Consider the following 20,043-nt stretch of genomic DNA (forward strand, 5'->3'; position numbering starts at 1 on the left):
AACAACGTAAAACAAAGCGATCGTAATAAAGTGTGGGTCCCACACTTTATTAGAATCGCTCTTCTTTGGATATCTTAGCCATTTAAAAACCAATCAAATAAACTTTGAATTCCTCATAGAATTACATGCTCTTTCATATTTCATAAGAAGTTTCTCAATATTTCATCAACAAAATGTTAGAAACCTGAAATTAGGTCTCAACCAAAACTGTACGATCCCTTTAAGGTATACCTTCTCTTACCGCGGGAAGAGGTCTGAACCCTCCCCTCTCTCTCTCTCTCTCTCTCTCTCTCTCTCTCTCTCCATCTCTCTAACTTCTTCCTTTGCTGGTCGAGTGCATGTCTTGAAGTAAACTGTGCTGGTATGTTCACTGCTGTATACTAAAATCATGAAGTTAAATGAGATTATTTCTTTGGTTTTAGTTTTCTTTTTCTTTCTCGCGTTTATGTCCGTATCATTTTCCTCGTTGCGTTTTATTACCGCTCGATGAGTAGTGAGCACGTGTATATAAAAAGATCCACCATTTGTCACGACACATATTATACCTTCTGAGGACACACAGGCAGTTAGGGATAGCGAGATACGGATTTTTTTTTACAAGCTGTGATACTAACTCCGTTTTCCTGTTTGTCAAATTGCGGTGACCTGTCTACAAGGAGCACACTGGTCAATTTCGCCCACTATGGAAGGTAAGTGTTGTATATAATTACTTGACAGATTATAGGCTCGAAAACAAAGAGATCTTGACAAAGTATACTCTTATTGGACGTTGCTTCAGCTTTCCTGTATAGGCCGTACTGCACTGGTCCATTATGATGATAATGATAATAATAACACAATACATTTATCTGGAGTTTAATACAGATGTTCTAAACGTGTCATTACATCTTGTTGTTTCCTTTTCAGTAACGCGTTTTTGTGAAATTTTATCATTTTTTTTTCGATGGTAATCTGTAATTGACGCTCTCTTGTAATGACTAGAGCAATGGCTCGGTTGTAATTTCAACATAATTCCAGTCCTGGTCAACAATGCTTAAGTGAAATATATATTTACTCATTCCTTTTGACTGAAAGAGCAATCTTCTTATTTCATCTGAATATAGAAACAGAAATTATGTTAACAGAACTTAAAGTATTTTGTGAAGTACTAGATGATGTATAGAGTGAGTGATAATATTGATAAAGTAGAATGTCGTTAAACTGAGATATCCTATGCATACAGCTGTATAATTATATATTGATATAGCCTGTACAAGAAAGTAGAAATAGAAAATTGATCAACGGTGTAAAATATTTGGAAATAGCACAGATAGTGGAATGATTTCTTCGTAGTATATAATGAAAATTGAAAAAAAAAATAAAAAAATAAACGAATTATGAGATGATAGAAAATTGGTGTCGCTTTTAGATGACATCATAATATCAAAAGTAGCAGCCATAGCAGCTTGATTCTCTCTGCTACTGATAGTAGTATTAATGATAATAATCAGAAATATATAAAAAAAGAAAGATAAAAAAGAAGATTTGAAGCATAGGCACACATGCACACAATAATTATGTCATACTCGCATAGAAATATGTATATATATGAATATACATATACATAAATAGATTGTGAACAGATCTTCTCATATACACTGTATTATATATACTATTACATATTATACTATTACTATTATTATTACTATTACTATCAAACATATTATATACTATATTATGTCATAATCCAAACGGACAGGAGGTTCCCGTTTCGATATGTTGCCCGACTTTGCCAAGGAGCACTGCTATGAGCACGACGGCGTCATCATAGGCAAGGCCGTTCCAAAGTGCTCTCTCGAGGAAATGAAAGACTTCGAAGTCAGGCCCGACGACGTCTTCATAATCGTCTATCCCAAGTCAGGTGATCGATCTCTTTTAGTAAAGAGAAAGAAAGATAGAGAGTCAGAGAGAGAGAGAGAGAAAGATTGATTTCCCGCGGACATTATATAGTCTGCAGAGTTCTAAAGAGACCTATAGACCTCCTTCGGAATAACGAACCCTCGGAATAATGATCTCTTATTCAATTAACGTATCAACGAACCTACTGAATAACGACCCATACCTAAATTTCGGATTGGCAAAAATTCTGAATAACGAACCCTTACTTCATTTCCAGATGAATGAACATTCAGAATTACGTAAATTACTTCATACATTATGGAACCTTCAAAATAATGAATAATGGTATGTACACTCTTAAAATAGTTGGGCAAAAAGAAAAAATGCCCAACTTTCAAAGGGATTGTACAGTTTTGGTTGAGACCTAATTTCAGGTTTCTAACATTTTTTGATGAAATAATGAGAAATTTCTTATGAAATATGAAAGAGCATGTAATTCTATGTGAAATTCAATGTTTATTTGATGAAAATTGGTTTTGAAATGGCTGAGATATAAAAAAAAAAAGAGCGATTCTAATAAAGTGTGGGACCCACACTTTATTACGATAGCTTTGTTTTACTTTGTTTTTGGATGTTTCAGTCATTCCAAACCCAATTTTCATCAAATAAAATTTGAATTCCTCTTAAAATGGTATGCTCTGTACTATATCATAAGTGTTTTCTTGGTATCTCGCAAAAAAAGTTAAAAGCCCAATTCTCATCTCTACCAATACTGTACCATCCCTTTAACCAACACTGGGCAACATATTGTCCACACAACTATAGGTTGAAATCTGCCCAACTGATGTTGGGTAATGATGTTGCTATGCGGTTGGGCAAATTAAATTGCCCAGCAGCTGTTGACCAATCAGACTTTACCCAACTTTGCAATTTCCCAACCGTTGGTCACCGAGTTGGGTAATCATTTGCCCAACCAATTTTACCCATTTAGATGCTGTCCAACTTCCATTTGTCCTGCTGTTTAGTATTTTGAATTTTGGTTGATTTAAAATTTTGTGTTGATTTATTTCATGTATGGGTGTTTACCAGAACATATTGTGTATGTCAAGACATTGTTCATATTATCTAACCTATCATAATCCTACAGCTATAGTCGTAAAGCCTATACCTACAAGTACACCTAGGCTTAGCCTACTTCCTAAAGACCTAGTTAGTATCAGGGATATTTCATTCACATTAGTTGTATTAAATGCTGCAAGGCATGGTTACTATGTAGATTACACTTTTATCATAAAAATATGAAAATACCTCATCAAAGGTACAAGTTGAAAATCACGGCAATAATATTCATTAAATTTCTAATACACTTCAGATATTTTAGAGTTTATTGAAATCATAAAAACATTAAATAATGTTGGTAAATTATATAAGGCGAATTTCTACCCAAGTATCATTTGCCCAACAAAAAAAAAGATTACTTAGCACCCAACACGCAAAGAGAATGCGTCACTTACACAGCAGCGGGGCAAAAAGTACCCAATTCTCCATTACTGATTACCAATTCTGTTGGTAAATATTCGCCTAATATTTAAGTAAAAATGATTGCCGAATGTTGGTTTAATCACCTAAAAGCTCAATTGGGCGATAATTGCCCAGAATAATGATATTTTTTTAACAACCAACAATTACCCAACTAAATTTACCCAATATTTTAAGAGTGTATAGTTATTTCTGATTAACAAACCTTCGGAATGACAAACATCGAAATATTGAATCCTTGTTTTATTTCAGTATCAGCGAACCTTGTTAGTAACCAACTGTATTTCATTTTTGGATGCACAAACGATGGGAATAACGAACCCTGTTTTATTTTTGGAAGGACAAACCCTGCTTATTTTTTTTTTTGACAAAGGAACCTTGCCCACATTATTAACCAAAACCTTTTTTATCATTTTCGGATTGACAAACATCTATATGTATACATAGGGAATTGTTGTGTTTCAAAATAAACGAACTTTGTGAAAAACGAACATTATGCATCCTATACAATACGCTGATTTATTGAATACTAATGCACACGCAGACTCTTATTTTTCATCAACAATTAATAAAAAAATAAAAGTTTGCAATTACATTGCTGATGTTAAATCGAAATTGAAATATTTTATGTCAATGACTTCAGTCGACATGTCGCCGTGTTTGTTCCGCTCGCAGGAACCACGTGGATGCAGCAGATCGTGACGATGGTCCAAGCCGGTGGCGAAGTGGAGGCAGTGAGCAAGAAACACGTCCTAGCTCGGATGCCCTTTCTGGAGATGACGAGTAAACTGGACTTCGAAAAGATGACAACAAAGAGTGACCAAGAAGTGAGGATTAGGGTTCAGATTTCAATTGAAATATCTGACAACCGCGTCAGTGATCCTCATTAGATTGATATTGTCTTCCTGGTCTCAATATGATAATCATATTCATAATAATGACAATAATGATAATCATAATAATAATGATAATAATAACAATAATAATAATAGAAATAATGACAATAATGATAATGACAATGATAAAAGTAATGATAGTGATAATAATAACATTGATAAAAGTAATGATAGTAATAATAATAATGAAGTTAATAATATAATTCATTCTGGATACAGTGCTAGGCAGGATTATGTCTCTATGAGCTTTACAAAGATAATTCCAGTTTTCACAGCACAGTTACAAAATAGATGTACTTTAAGATTGATACAAAAACCGTACAAATAATTGCAAAAATATTTTCTTCTTTTTCAGATAGATGTGTTTCGAGCAAATTCCTTTCTTTGTTGTGAAAGTAATATTTCATGATGTGGGGGGCTTTATTTGCGATCGTGTTTCTTGTCATTATCTGGATTCTTAAGATATTCTCTGACCTCAAATACATACACTTTCATATCGAGATGAAACAATAAATCTTGGAGTTCGTAAGGTAATCTTATAGTTTGTTCAGGCAATCTTTTTTTTTTCGGATAGATCTTTCAGACAATATATACTTTCATATCAAGATGAAACGATAAATCTTGGAGTTCGTAAGGTAATCTTATAGTTCGTTCAGGGGAAACAAGACGAAGAAAGCGTGTACATAAAACACCACGTAACCAAAAGTTCATTTTTTTAATATTTAGGGTAACAATAATTATATCAATCACATGATATTGAACTTGTATCGGCGGATGCATTAAATTCACCAAGTTTCATAGGGCTACCAAAAATAATAAAATTCCCCATTTCCTTGTGTAATCAAAATGTCTCTGTAAAGTCAGGTTACAATGACGTCACTTCCGTGTCATTCTTTATCGTTCCTTTAGAAGGAGGAGACATGGAGACCACGTGCGATGTATGAAGTGGCAAACAAGATGGCGTCTCCACGGGTCATGAAAAGCCAGCTCCCTCCACAGTTTCTTCCAAAGCAGCTTCAAGAAAAGAATGCAAAGGCAAAGGTGAACTGTCCACTATTTTTACCTTTCTTATCACTTGTCCATCTTTTCCTGTTTACCTTTGGGAGCAGTGATTTGAAAAATGTTCAAGATATCACCTTTGATGCATGTCTAGGTCTGTTGTATCCCAAAACACCCTACCATTTAAAATGTTTGCTAAAAAGCTTAAAATATAAGGAAATATCAGTACTTTTCTCAATAAACCATAAGTGTAGACGGTTTCGTCTGGAAACATTTTGACTATGACTATTGTTCACATTTTGTGTAGTTACCACTTAACATCGATTATACAGGTTCAAATTTTTACAGTGTTTGTTTCTATCCCTAGCTCACAGTTTAGAAATATTTTAAAGCACTAATGCTGGGTTTTTGTTTCATCTGCAAATGGTAAAATCAAATTATGCCTTTAACATAATTATAGATCGGTATTTTGGAATAGGTAAGCATAACAGTATTAATAACACAGATAACTGATATAGAGGCCCTAATAGAAATTAATGGAGAGCCATAGTTCAGTAACTCAAACGTACTGACTGAAGCCCAAGAAGTGTAATATTGTGCAGTAGAAAAGTTATATAATTCAACGTATCGTATGTCCCCCACAAAGATCGGACTTTCCGCAACAATAACTGTAAAAATAAGAATCAATTTAGATTAAATTTCAAGGTATGAAAATAAAACTTATTACCTGCATCTTACAGAAAACCCCATCCGATTTATGGGCAAGTGCATACACAGCTATAATGATTTACAAAATATATACAACTTAGAACAGCTTACACGTCCTTGTTTGTTTCTTTTATTGGATATGACGGGAAACGGCAGGGTTAATGTTGATAGCATATTTTGTTCATCGGATCCTATTGGTGCGGGGACCTGTGTAACCATTAAATTCTTTGAAGAATTCGTAAATATAATACATGTATACGCCGATGTTGCTGGTAGTCGCATTTGTATTACGCTATGACCCTGGCCCAAGCGTGTCTGAAAATCACAGGGCGGCACATGCTTTATAGGGCAAGTTCACCTTCATAGACTTACGGATTAAGAGAATGCAGCAATCTAGAACACATCAGTGAGAGTTTAAGGAAAATCGGACAAACCGTTTACAAGATATAAATTTACATTTAAACTTTCTGCTCAGTCACTGAGAAGACTACTACAGCTTATGATGTCACATGTATCGTTGTGTACATCATACAGAATACAGGAAAATTCAACATATTTTCACTCTTCTCGTACAACAAATGTACACTTGACTTGCCTCTTTCAGAATTAAGGCAGGGGAGTAATATTAGCCCTAACATACGTCAGTGACAAGTCAAAGAAATGTGCGCCTTTTTTTCCCCAAAAAGTCAAATTTTTGTGAAATTCTCTTTATATTTTCGTTATATCGTTCTACGCGCGTGACATCATACACCAGGCCCGTAGCCAGGGGGGTGCGTCGGGTGCGTACGCACCCCCCCCCCCAAATTCTGAAAGGTCCACTTTTTCATAATAACGGTTTTTAGCAATTCTCAAGATAACAATCCAAATAAATATAAAGACACATTATATGCTACGTAAATGTGGAAGAGTACGTTTAACAATGTTAAAAATAATTGTACGAAACCCTTTTGTTGTATGAACCATCGGATCGTCCCCATGCACACAAACACAAATGTTATGTATCAATTTGTGCGAGCTATTACATATTGAAAACTTTCGGTCATCTGCGAAGCCGCGCTTCCGCGCGAACGCTATACAACACGTAAAACGGGTCAAAAATCGACGCATTTTTCCACAAAATCTGCCATAACTTTTAAACTGTTTAAGAAGCAAACTTGGGGCGCCCGGATTCTGAAAGTGGACACTTTAGGGATTATTTATGTGTATATATCTTTATTGTAACATTTGTAGCAGTGACGCAAATTAGGTCAGAAAAGTACCTTATGAGTAGAATTGTCTATGGCGAACAGTCCAAATTTGACGAATTTGAGCATATTTTGCCGTCTTGCAATTCTTCCAGACGGGATATCTCGAGAACGGAAGATCGCACAAACTTGAAGCTCACGGTTTCAGAAAGTAGAGGTTCTGCCCATTTTGTGACATAAGAATCTTGTCCATTGGTTGAGCAGTCCTGACGCAAATTTGCAGTAAAGCTAGACTACCCATTCACAATTGCTGTCATAGGGAACGTGTACAATCCATACAGAACTATCACGTGACGAGACTACCAACGAAAATTTGAGCCGTTGACCTTCACTGTCTGCCGTTGTCAGCAGTGTGAATTCCTGTGATTTCAAGCTTTTGTTTCTCGCCAAATATCATTTTCAACGCAATATCCAGATACAGTTGTATGTGAGACATTATCTAGATACGTAGCAGCCTTATTGACAACATAACTGTTAAGTTTGGGAGCAAAAACGACCAAATACATTCCACATTCCATCTCATTTTTCGATGATGGCTGTAGTCGGACTGGTGCATTTCCTTCGGAGGTGGTAATAATGTAAGTAGTTGCAACGGTCACCTTGCCACCTGCTGTCTGCAATCGGGCGCTTATATACTTCTTCCAATGGCTAACGGATGTTTAATTTTTGAATTTCACTGACCTCCAAATTTCACAAAGAAAACCTTCTTAGCATGATGGTTAATATGACATTTGACTGATATTGGAGATGTTTGCGAATCGGATCTACTACCTTTAATATTATTAAATCTAAAATGATTATTTGAAAGTTCGGAAATGCTGGAAATATCCTACCACAAGGAGGCAAAATATAAATGGTTCACATTTACAATTCATTTTGTTTTAAACATTTTCTTATTTATTTTCGTTCTTGACAAACTCGCATACCAACGGCTGATATACTGTATAGTAAAGTGAATGTTTCATCTTCCAAACAGCATCCAATGGGATGGAAAACTCCAACTGAAAGGTGGACACCGTGACCATACTCGCTAAAGAAAACGCGTAATAGGGGTCGTTTTTTTCTCACGGATTAGATGGAAAGTGTGATGTACGAGCGTATATAATCAAAGGGTATCAAAAAGGCCGAAATTTGGGAAAATGGTATATTGTTCAATCATGATGAAGTACTTCTTTAGGGTGCAGGAAACATTTAAGGAATACTTGTTTTTAAGGCCCGAAAAAATCATATGATCATAACTCGTTTAGGGGCCATTTTGAAAGTCCATGTATGAGCATGGTGTCCACCTTTTAATTGTCGCTACCCCTCCCGGGACAGTATCAAAGGACCGTTTTGTTAATTAACGCAATCCCCCCTTCCTTTAAAAATCCTGGCTTCAGGCCTGCTAACCTGGGTATACAATAGAAAAAATAAAAGTTAAAACAACACCAGGAAAATCACTATTCTCAATTTTGCGGCGCGCTACGCGCGCAGAGTCTCGAACACAATTAAACTTTGCAACTTCCTGGCAAAATGAGTTTTTACTATTTCCTAGATGAAATACCGTAACGCGATTGCATGCAACAGACAAAAATACAAATTTCCTCGAGACTTTAAAACGTCATTAAAACAGTCAAAATTCACAATTTGCAAATTCTCATACAACTTTTGTAGTTCGGTCGTCCAAAGATATATATATATATATATATATATATATATATATATATATAATTGTGTGTGTGTGTGTGTGTGTGTGTCGTCATTGGTATTGGTACCGAAGGTCCGTTTTTTTAGTGACCGCACCCCCCCCCCCCCCTTGAAAAATCCTGGCTACGGGCCTGATACACTATAGTCAGTTCTCACCCAGCAAGTGACTGCGCAGAGATAATTTAAGATTCATAACTTTTGAACGGAATTTTCGTTTTTCCCCAAACTTTCACCGATGTGTTCTACTAATATTGCTGCATTCACTCACTCCACGTGCATGAAGGTGAACTTGTTCTTTAAATATTTTACACGAGTTGATTCAATTTTCCAACTCCAACTTTGCTGCCATGTTTCATCTTCATGTTGTTAACCTTTGAAATGCAGTTTTAGTCCTCTCATTTTATGCACATTCATCTTTGAGTATACACAATAAGTCATGTAAATGAATACACATGTAAATGAAAATAATGTTCTCACATTTCCCTTTTCCAAAAAGTAATTAATCAATATTACTGTCGATTTTCATTTTTTCTTTGGTCTATAACAGAATCTAATTACTATTTCCTGCCACCTCGTGCAAAAATAGAACATCTAATCTATAGTCTGTAATTGAAACAAACGATTAGATACACACTGAAAAGAACACAACGCAATGACGATCATGCTTCAGATGTCATTAACAGAAAATGACAAGATATGAACTGTTGTAGAAAAAAAGAAATCATTTGCATCTTCATGCTTTTCTTAATGCTTTGGTAATTTTACATGTATAATCTTTTCCAGCCGAATCCAATACCTAATTCAACTAAACTTTCCTTTTTTATCTAGGGAAAAGATGAGAATGGATAATAAATAGTACATAAGTATTTAAGAAACCATACTGTTTGTAAGAAATACAAGTCACACAAGTATGATCACGATGATGCAAAGTATTATACGACACGTATCCACTGCAGTCACCTTAGGACACCGCTGTCGACAACAACCAGTCAACCGAACCAAATAAACAAAATGTAATTTTTGCTGTTGTAACTGACATCCATGGCTTATTGGTCGTCTTGTATCCCTCGTCAGGTTATCTGCGTGGCTAGGAACCCAAAGGACGTGGCGGTTTCTTACTTCCACTTCTGCCATTACTCCCCGGGTTTGCCGCCATACCCAACATGGGACCAATTCTTCAAAGACTTCTGCGCTAACTTGCGTGAGTCACTAATTGGTTTGACCTTTTATTTCATTTCTTCGCATTGTTTCTCCAAAATGAAGATATTTATGAATATCACACTGCTATCTATTTGGAAAAAATCAAGTTTTAAAGCAAACGCAACAGCCGCTCTCACTCATCAAACCCCTATATACCAGCAAAATAAAACTTACTTCAAGGACAATACTGTAATTAAAGTTTAAAAAAAAATCATGGCACTTAAAAAAAAAACACACGCAAATACCAATGTCAATAAAAAAATAATCCGAATACTGGCAGACGATTATTGATCAGAAATCCTCTACCATGCATTCCGACGGGTAGCATTTAATTGTTGTTTAACCACGTAACGTTCATGGCTTCTTTAATCTTGGGTCTCATGTTGTATAAACTCTTGAATAGCTTTAAATGAGTGTTTTGTGGTGTTTGTGGGGATAATTTGATTGAAGCGTCTTTTTTTCTTGCCTTTATGGTTTACAAGGAGAATAACAAAGACATAACAAAGAGTCTAAGACATTCTGTATACTTATTTATCTGTGAGTGAAATGTTTGTCTGGAGAATTAAGAGAGATGAAAGTTATTTTATATTCATACGGAAGATATATGATAATGAACATTTTCATTGTATTTCAGTTCACAATATTTTCCTTGATTACATTGTTGGCCTGATTTTGTGTCAGTACGTTCGTAGAAATGTTCTGTAGCATTATTGTACTCTTGTTGGCAATGAACTAAACGACATCAAATCAAGTGAAACTTGTATGATTGACAGGAATTCAACAAGGTTTTCATGAAATCTGAAATTCTGAAAACATGCTGAAAGGGTGAAAATAGCAGCGTAAATTTACTAAAACTGATGTGTGTTATTAATCTTATCGTTTCTCTGAAGGTAAGAAAATTTACAAAGTATCAATGCATCATATATATATATATATATACACATATATATATATACATATATATATATATATATATATATATATATATATATATATATATATTGTTATAATAGACTACAGAGAAGGCTTTAGACACTGTCAGCATATTATATGGCGAGATGCATAATGTATGTTTGTTTAAACAAGACACTCGCGTTCTGGATTATCAATCTGCACCTTTGTGAAATGTCAAAGATTATTGCTGTTTTCTTTTACTTTCTGTGTTTTGATCATTATTCATCTTTCCAAAGTATGATGGGCACTTTGTTAAAAATATTTATTTTTTTTACTCTTTGTAATATCACTATCTTCAAGATACCTTTCTTCGAAGACAACCAAAAAACTTCAAAATTGAATTGTAATCCTCCTTCGCTATCAAAACAGCTATCAGAATTGTTTACTCTTGGCCCAGATTTCTCATGGATTGTATATTTTTCAATCTATCTCTTTCTATGCAATGAATTGAAACTCAAACCAACACATAACAAATTTGTCGTTATTTTCAATATCTCTTCTAGTTCCCAAGGGATCTTGGTTCGATCACGTTCTGCACTGGTGGAATCGGCGACATCAGCCAAATGTTTTCTTCATCACGTACGAAGAAATGAAAAGAGTGCGTATTCAATTCTTTTCAATATGGGTATAAACATCAGTTTAACCACAGTCCTTTGTCAGTTCACATCCACACACACATCCACACATACACACACACACACACACACACACACACACACACATAAGGAAAAATTTAGAGGGGTACAACAACAACAAAATCCAAACGGCAATATGTTTTTAGGAAAGGGCACCAGTCAAAGTACGTAGTTCAGTACTTCTTGTGCGATTCCGTACCATGAGTACATCATATTCAGATTTATAGCTATGAAAATGAAATAAAGGAAACGAGAAAGTGGTCAACGTTTTATCAAAATGTGAAGTCTTATGAAAAAGTTATGGAGTTCTATTAAAGGTTTCACTTTTTTTTAATGAAATGGTGATATTAGCAGATCCTAAAAGTCTCTTGTATTCAAATCTTCAGTAAATTTCCTTTAGTTTTGAAAGAAATCAATCTGATGAAACTGTGTCCTTTAAGTCAAATCACTGAATTCAGTTTTTTTTTTCAGTTAAAGGAAACCAAACTCCAAAGAGAAATGTGGATTGAGTGAAAGCAGCAACATTGAATAGTAGAAAACATGAGTGAAAGCGTGAGGAAAATCGGACAATCGATGCAAAAGTTCTGAATTTTTTAAGTTTTGGTTTTGGACCTGCTATATGAAGAGACTACTAGAGTTCATGACGTCATGCGAGGAAAACAATGTAAAGAAAATACAAAGGGAATTTTAAAAAAATATTTCATGAAAATATCATATCAATTTGATACGGATAATGTTAGGGGTAGTAATTATTCCCCCAGCTTTCTGGAAGCGGTTAGCCAAGTGCTCCTTCATTATGCTACATAGACAAGTGAAATCATGTTTAATTTTCTTCATATTCTCTTTATCATAATGCTTGTTGTCCACACATGATGTCATAAACTCAAGTAGCCTCCTCATCCAGTGGTTCCAATACCAAAACTTTAAAAATTCATCACTTTTACATCGATAGTCCGATTTTCCTCAAGCTTTAAGTGATGTGTTCTACTAATGTTGCTGCTATCACTCAATCCACATTTCTTTTTGGGTTTAGGTTTCCTTTAAAGGGAGATAAATAGGGAGAGAGAGAAAAAACAAAAACAACTTCCTCTCGTTTCATTCGCATGTCATCACTTTCTTTTGGATCATGCAGGATCTACGAGGTGCTGTTGTAAGAGTCAGCGATTTTCTGGGCAAGAATCTTTCTGATGACGTCATAGACAAAATCACCAAACACTGCACTTTTGACGCAATGAAAAAGGACCCGAAGGCAAATCCAGACTCCGTCCCAGTCTTCGCCAAGGCCGTGTCGAAGAAGAAGTCCTTCATGAGGAAGGGTGGGTACTTGAAGTGGGGTCATCCCACGAGACCGACACCCACGAGTTAAAAAGCCCACAAGTTCGACATTGAAGACAGGTTCATGAGCCATACAACCCATGAGTTCGACACTAGGTAAAAACAGCCCACGAATTCGACAGATACAACACGGGGCTTAATGTGTCGGTCGAATGGGCTTTGTTTGCTAAGTGTTGAACTCATGGGCTGTATGACTCGTGAGCTGTATAACTCATGGGCTGTATGACTCGTGGACTGTATCGGTATGACACGTGGTGTCGGTCCCGTGACGCGCACCCCTTCATGCCCTTGAAGTATGCTTGTTAATGTAATATCATTGTCCAATGCTTATACATAATGTAGATAGGCCTGTAATGAACTCTCCTTATAACAAACCCTTTGCGGAATTGCACATTAACTGTTCTGTATCAGTAGGTAATATTAGCGCTGAAAAATAATTAATATATCTCACAGATACTCTGGTGAACTCTTTCAGTATTAGCCTTTTTACAAGGCCCTCTCGCTATATGATGGCTATAATGTGTGAGTGAAGCTAGCCCATCGAGTGCTGTCGCGTTCGGCTTGGCTCGCTTCGCTCGCCCGCATTAACATCGCCCGCATTTGCTCGCCACCACTAGCGAGAAAGCCTTGGCAAAAGGCTATTAATAATGCAGTACAGGAGTATTTTATTTTTATATAATACGTTTTTCTTGTTAATTTTCTTTTTATTTTGATTTGATAATGAACACATGCACATAGGTCTATTACCACAGTTTCTTGCACTGCCAGTCCATGCTGTATTATGGTAGGCCTACAGATTTTAAAGACATGATCCTAAGACAGATAGATGCACCCAGTCGGTCGCAACTCAGCTTTTTGACTTGCCTTGCTCAATAAAAAAAAAATAACAAAAAAAATAACAAAACGCTTCCTATAATGGATACATTGGACCCAATAATAAAGAAGCTATAAACAAAAAACACGTGTATCTCATTACATCCCCCCCCCAAAAAAAAAAATCTCGCACAGAATTAAAGATATCATTTGCAGATGAAACAAAAACCCAGCTTTAGTGCTTCAAAATAGTTCTTAAATGTGAGTTTGGTATAGAAACAACCAATATAGAAATGTTCATCAGTACAATAAATGTTAATCACTCTTAAATATAAAATGCGAACAGTAGTTATAATGAAATTGTTTCTAGAATAAAACGTCTACAGTTACGGTTTATTTAGCAACGATAGTAATATCTCCATATATTTTAGGCTTTATTGCAACATTTTTACATGTTAGGATGTTTTGTGATAAAACTTACCTACACATATGGATCAGATATGATAACTCGAACATTTTTGAAATCACTGCTCCCAAAGGTAAATAGTACCTTTAATATACCCGATATATGATGTAAACATTGTAAACGCCATTATTTTGTTTTCTCTGTTCTATAGCAATATCGCAAAATTTCACTGTTATGTATTGTCTAAGCGGAAACAGATTAACACAAATACTATGACGGAAGACGGAAGACGGAAAAATCGATTTTTTTTTTTTCCACACCAGCAGTAGACGATATAGTGGGTAATACCGGGAAGCTTTAACCAAAACGATGAAAATCTCAGCAAAAATGTTGTATTTTTTCCTGTTCTTGTTCTTCTTAATTCTTTTTCTTTCGTTATCACGTAAATAGGATTGAGAAATGATATTCAAATCAAACCAAATAGGCCACTTTCAAACATCCAGAAAATCGTAGTGGCAAACTTTTGTTGCTCCATTGAAAAAAGAAAAAAAAAATCGGAAATCGTTTTCTTTATGAAAATAAAAAGTCTTGTAGTTTGTTTTTTCAGTAGCAACTCACCCATACATGAAAGCTTAATATGCTGCGAAATTGTAATTCTTAAAAGCATCTAATGCTCAGGCTCCTTTTATAAGTAAAGAAGACGTGATGGCGACTTCTGAAAACTCGCCTCGGAATGTATTCTGGCGGGACTCGAAACCCAGAATATTTCTTGCTTACCGTACTGCATGTATATGTACCACAGTTTGCCCACAAAAATAATGAAACAACCAATCTAATCTATATACCGGTAGTCTTCTCCTTTAAGTGCTAGCTCTGCTCTCCCAGAATGTCCTATCATTATCAGCGAGCCAAGCCGAACGCGACAGCACTCGATGGGCTAGCTTCACTCACACATTATAGCCATCATATAGCGAGAGGGCCTTGTAAAAAGGCTAATACTGAAAGAGTTCACCAGAGTATCTGTGAGATATATTAATTATTTTTCAGCGCTAATATTACCTACTGATACAGAACAGATCATTATCACACACCTATGGGGTACACAAATACTAGGAATCTTTTTAAAAATACAAGTGGGATTCCCAAGATTTCTAATTCTTTAGAAAAGAAAACCCCAGACTTATCCACCGAACCATGCAGCACTCAGTATTGATTATTTTGGAATGTTGGTATGAAACGTGTTAATAAATTATAATGGAATGTACTGGAATATAATTTCTTGTATTTGTTTTTATACAGCGCGAAATATACTCTTTTGATTTTCTATTCTGCAAGCATATCCAGAGTTGAAGATGTTCGACAAAACAAGAAACAATATGACCATTATTAACCAATGACAAAGGCATTTCAGAATTAATCATGTTAATAGTGATCATTGTTATTCTTGTGCAGATGTTGACAATCGCGGTGAATACTATGACGATAGGGGAACAAATTAATCACTAACATTGTCTCGCGATTTTCTTCGCGAGACAAGTGATTAATTTGTTCCCCTATCGTCATCATTGTTATTGTTTGACATCACTTTTGACTTCGATCAATATTTTCAAATTTATTTCTCTTCTCAACCATTTATTGTTCATATTTTCTGCTTCCATTGTCATTTTAAAGGTGAAATTGGCGACTGGAAGAACCACTTCACCGTGGCACAGAATGAGGAATTTGATGAACTGTGTCGGACTAAATTGTCTGCTACCGGACTCAAATTCATCTATGAACTTTAGATACGGGCTGGGACCAGCACTCGAGATCTAATGCCAAAAGTCTCAGTTTTATGAGTGGATAGTTAACGGTGTAATTAGTACATGTAATCATAAATATCCTATTAGGGTATACTTCCGACAGAGCGATTTGTTTTGTACCACTGAAATACGTTTCTTCGCTTTTATAATTTTTCATTTCTTTATTTCATTTGTTGGAGACATGTAAAAGACATACAATGTACATTATTTCAAAATATCGTACCATCTATCAACGCTAGAAACGCTTGAATGTATCTTGCCACAGTCTTATGATATCAACGTTTACCTGTACATTTATGTCTATTTTTAATCATACGTGTGCACTGTTACTATGCATGTATTGACGCTCTCTTAATGAGGTTTAAATATAAAATGGTCACTTTATCATGTGTTTAATTTCTCGCTCTGGCTAGTAGTGGGATTAGTCATGCCAGAATGCACGTGTTTACGGACAAATTCACATGATGAAGCTAATCATATGATGGAAGTTCCCTCATTCATTCGTCAACCAGGAGCTCACCCATCCGGGATAGTCTCAGAAATATGATAGACTCAATTTCAGATTAATCCGATTTTAATGGATCTATCCCTGGTTACATAATATTATCGTGATCCAATAGGTCGTGGAGCATACCTTTCTCTTAAAGAAGAGGAATATACAAAAACCTTATGCACGTTGCTTGGCCTTCGACAAAAGACTTCATGAATCTGAATCCACGTACATGTAGCTGGGCCTTCGAAAAAGCGCTTTTTATTAAGATGGTACCTTTCAACTCTGTTAGCACGCTAATCTCAGAGTCTCGGCAATATAAGAGGACTCAATTTCACGTTAAGCTATATTATTATTTTGTTTCTATGCCTGGTTGCACGGATGTTACCGAGATCCCACAGGCCGTGGAGCATACAAGAAAGACCTTTGAAAAATAGTACCAACTCTATTTGCACGTTCTAATAGAGAATTTACCTTACGCTCATCAATACAGTACAAGCTTTAAATAGCTACGTCTGCTCGACTTTTCAATACAAAGCAATGTCTTTACAAGTGTGAAGTTAACGTACGAAAGGAATATTGTTAGTCTTGACAAACGATTGATATTTCATTAAATCGTATGTGACCGCTTCTTTTGCATACACGTCATAGTATATCCATGTAATTGGAGATGTCAGTGCAGTGGCATTTCTGTTCTGCAAAAGCCCCATTTTTGAACATCCACACAATGCTTTATCTCTCTCTCTCTCCCGCTTTTTTTTTTCCATCCTTCGCAACTTGAACTTCAGTTGCCATGACAACGAAGCTCTCCTTCTACTCATTCTCTTCTCTCTCTTCCAAATCTCAACAGTTTTCAAAGAGGAACTTACATGTATTTTTATCCAATGTGCACCCATGGAGAACAGCTGTCTGCATCGTTCAAACACAAATTAAATGTACACACCTGGGCCCCGTTTCATAAAACTTGTTATCAGTGACAAGTTGTCATAGTTGTTATAAGCTACTGAAATACTTGCATCTGATTGGATAAGAGCCAATTTGTCACAGAAATGTGGCAGTTGTCACTGACAAGTTTCATGAAATGGGACCCAAATGTTATACGGGAGTTCATGGTTAGTGCATGTCTCACTTGACCCCTACACCACAGACTTTCAAATAACATGGACATGTGTTGTGATCAAGAATTCCTTCATGAAGCCTGTCATCTTGTATTAAATCAATGTTGAGAAAGTGCATGGAGAGATTATGCTAAACAGTGTTGATGAATGACTTACACCTGTACATTCCAATAATTAGTCTGAAACACATACATTGTACTGACACAATTCAGATTCTCATACTTGCTCGAGACTTCCTTACATTTTAAAATCAGTGGCAATTACACATTCTCATTTGACCTTTGTTCTGCACATGCGCAAATCACAACCGTGAACTCCCTTATTGACACAGAATACAATACCCCAGTGCCCTTTGATAAGACTATTTTTAAACGTCCTTCACTGTCTACGAAACACTTTAGAAACGCATTGTTTCTATTTACACAGTCCTAGGGCTAACAGCATTTTTGTTTAAATGATTTTACAATCAATGGAAAAAAGATAACATAAAATCTTCCGACACGCATGAATCTCAATTCGTTCATATATACACACATGTGTTCGTGTATATATAGTACACAAGACAGCCACAAGACACCCAAGTAACACACACGTCTGCTTAGCAGATAATAAAGCTGAGGAAGACCAGGGTCGAAAGCTTCGTAATAGCCGGTTTCATGCGACATCTTTTGTCATCTACATTGTCTCAACTATAATTCGTCCTAAGATGACAGAGGCGTACGGTACGAATATCAGCATCATCACGCTATATACATAGTACATATATATATACATATATATATATATATATATATATACATACAATTGTACATGTGTATACAGTATTATAAATATTATGGGTTGGATTATGTATGAGCATGTGTATATACGTATTTCATGTGCAACTTGTAATTACACAAGTATTGAATTAAAATTGAGAGCCAAATTCATGCATTAAAATAAGACAAGAATGAAAGACAATAAAATTGTGAAATTTAAAAAAAGAGAAATGGAGGAGGGGTATTATATTATCAAAATACACAGGGCTCTCTTTTAGGTGCTTTGGTTTACAGTTACTAGCATGCAGTGTCAAACAGTGAGCCTAGCTACTTTATTTTTTGTTTGTTTGTCAGCGCTGACAACTTTCATGAAACGGTACCCAAAGCACGTGCCATGCACAGAGCACAACTAGAAGAATCTAAACAAATAAAAGACATGCACACTTTTGAAGCAAAATCAGTTTTGCATGTAAACAATGGACGGAAGTTCACATATTGCGAATGTACTGAAGTCTATGGAGAAAAAATAGTATTGTCTCAGTTTTGACAAGGACAATCTCCAACACATCACAAAAACATTCCATTTGGCAGCCTTGTCAATCATACTGTGAAACACAAAAGCCATCAAAAAGAAGAAACATCTTCACAAAGAGGAAGATTGTTTCAAAATGACAATAAGAACACTGTTTTTTTGTTTATTGTCAGAGTTCACTTTATTGACAATATATAGTTGACCTGTTCGAACTTACAAAAGAAAAATATGACAATTGTCCCATCAGTCGATCAATTAAACAGCAGACATTTAATGATGCGTAACAAATAACATGTCTCCGTCGAGACATTATCTCAAATCAAGTTTTCCTGACAATTGTATTTGGACATATGTCCTGTTTAATTCTCCACATTTTGTTGTTGTTGTTGTTGCTGTTGTTGTTCCACCATATCTGTGGAGAGAGTACTTGCTAGGACTTAATCACTACCTCAATAGAGATCTCCCTTTCTTTCTTCCACATGTTGAGGGGTGCCATGTTACAAAAGCAGTAGATTAAGACCCAATTTCTGGACATAATACATGTAAAAACACTTGTGGGAGAATTTTCCTCTTAGAAGTCTAGAATGATGGAACTGCAATAACATCTCACTAATGGTTTCATGAATTCTTCATCTCAGTAAAGTAATGGTCTCATCCTGTGGTGAGTGTGGGTCAAATATTGTATCAACACACTTTCATGCCAGCAGATTCCATCATTTAACCTTTATTCTTCTCTGCAGGGAGTTAAAATCCTTTTTAAGGCACAAGAGTTCAATCTTTACTACAGACATTCAAAGCTACATTTTAGTAGCAGGGTAACTAACATTTGCTGACCTTTTAGCTGCCAATTCATTTCTTGACATGAATAACATGAGTGCAAATTATAAACAATATCGTACAGTGATGATATAGAAGTGCTGGTGTATCATTTTTTTCTTTTTGTTTTTTGTTTTCCCCTACTTGTTACAATCACCATGATTAGGAGTGAGATTAAAAAGTGCACGACTAGCATTATTCATAAAAATCTGACTTTCAAAGAATCTGCAAACA

The 20,043-nt window shown here is 35.6% G+C and overlaps 1 protein-coding gene across 1 annotated transcript; it reads left to right on the forward strand.

Moving 5' to 3' along the window:
• Positions 1–1,755: 1,755 nt before the first annotated feature.
• On the forward strand, positions 1,756–16,077 carry LOC139714217 (sulfotransferase 1C2-like). Its single transcript, XM_071625931.1, has 7 exons — positions 1,756–1,900; positions 4,093–4,244; positions 5,226–5,348; positions 10,025–10,151; positions 11,608–11,702; positions 12,872–13,055; positions 15,965–16,077. The coding sequence occupies exons 1-7, from the start codon at positions 1,756–1,758 to the stop codon at positions 16,075–16,077; spliced, it is 939 nt and encodes a 312-aa protein (XP_071482032.1).
• Positions 16,078–20,043: the final 3,966 nt, after the last annotated feature.

Source organism: Diadema antillarum, unplaced genomic scaffold (genome assembly GCF_040938485.1).
Source record: "Diadema antillarum isolate AM-2024a unplaced genomic scaffold, OU_Dant_1.0 seq00002194_RagTag, whole genome shotgun sequence".
NCBI classification, from domain to species: Eukaryota; Metazoa; Echinodermata; class Echinoidea; order Diadematoida; family Diadematidae; genus Diadema; species Diadema antillarum.

Bases quoted from the DNA above. Each gene is read 5' to 3' on its own strand.
- LOC139714217 (XM_071625931.1), top strand. From the start codon at position 1,756: ATGTTGCCCGACTTTGCCAAGGAGCACTGCTATGAGCACGACGGCGTC. The intron at 10,152-11,607 runs GTGAGTCACTAA...TATCTCTTCTAG, and splicing joins AGACTTCTGCGCTAACTTGC to TTCCCAAGGGATCTTGGTTC. The intron at 13,056-15,964 runs GTGGGTACTTGA...GTCATTTTAAAG, and splicing joins GAAGTCCTTCATGAGGAAGG to GTGAAATTGGCGACTGGAAG.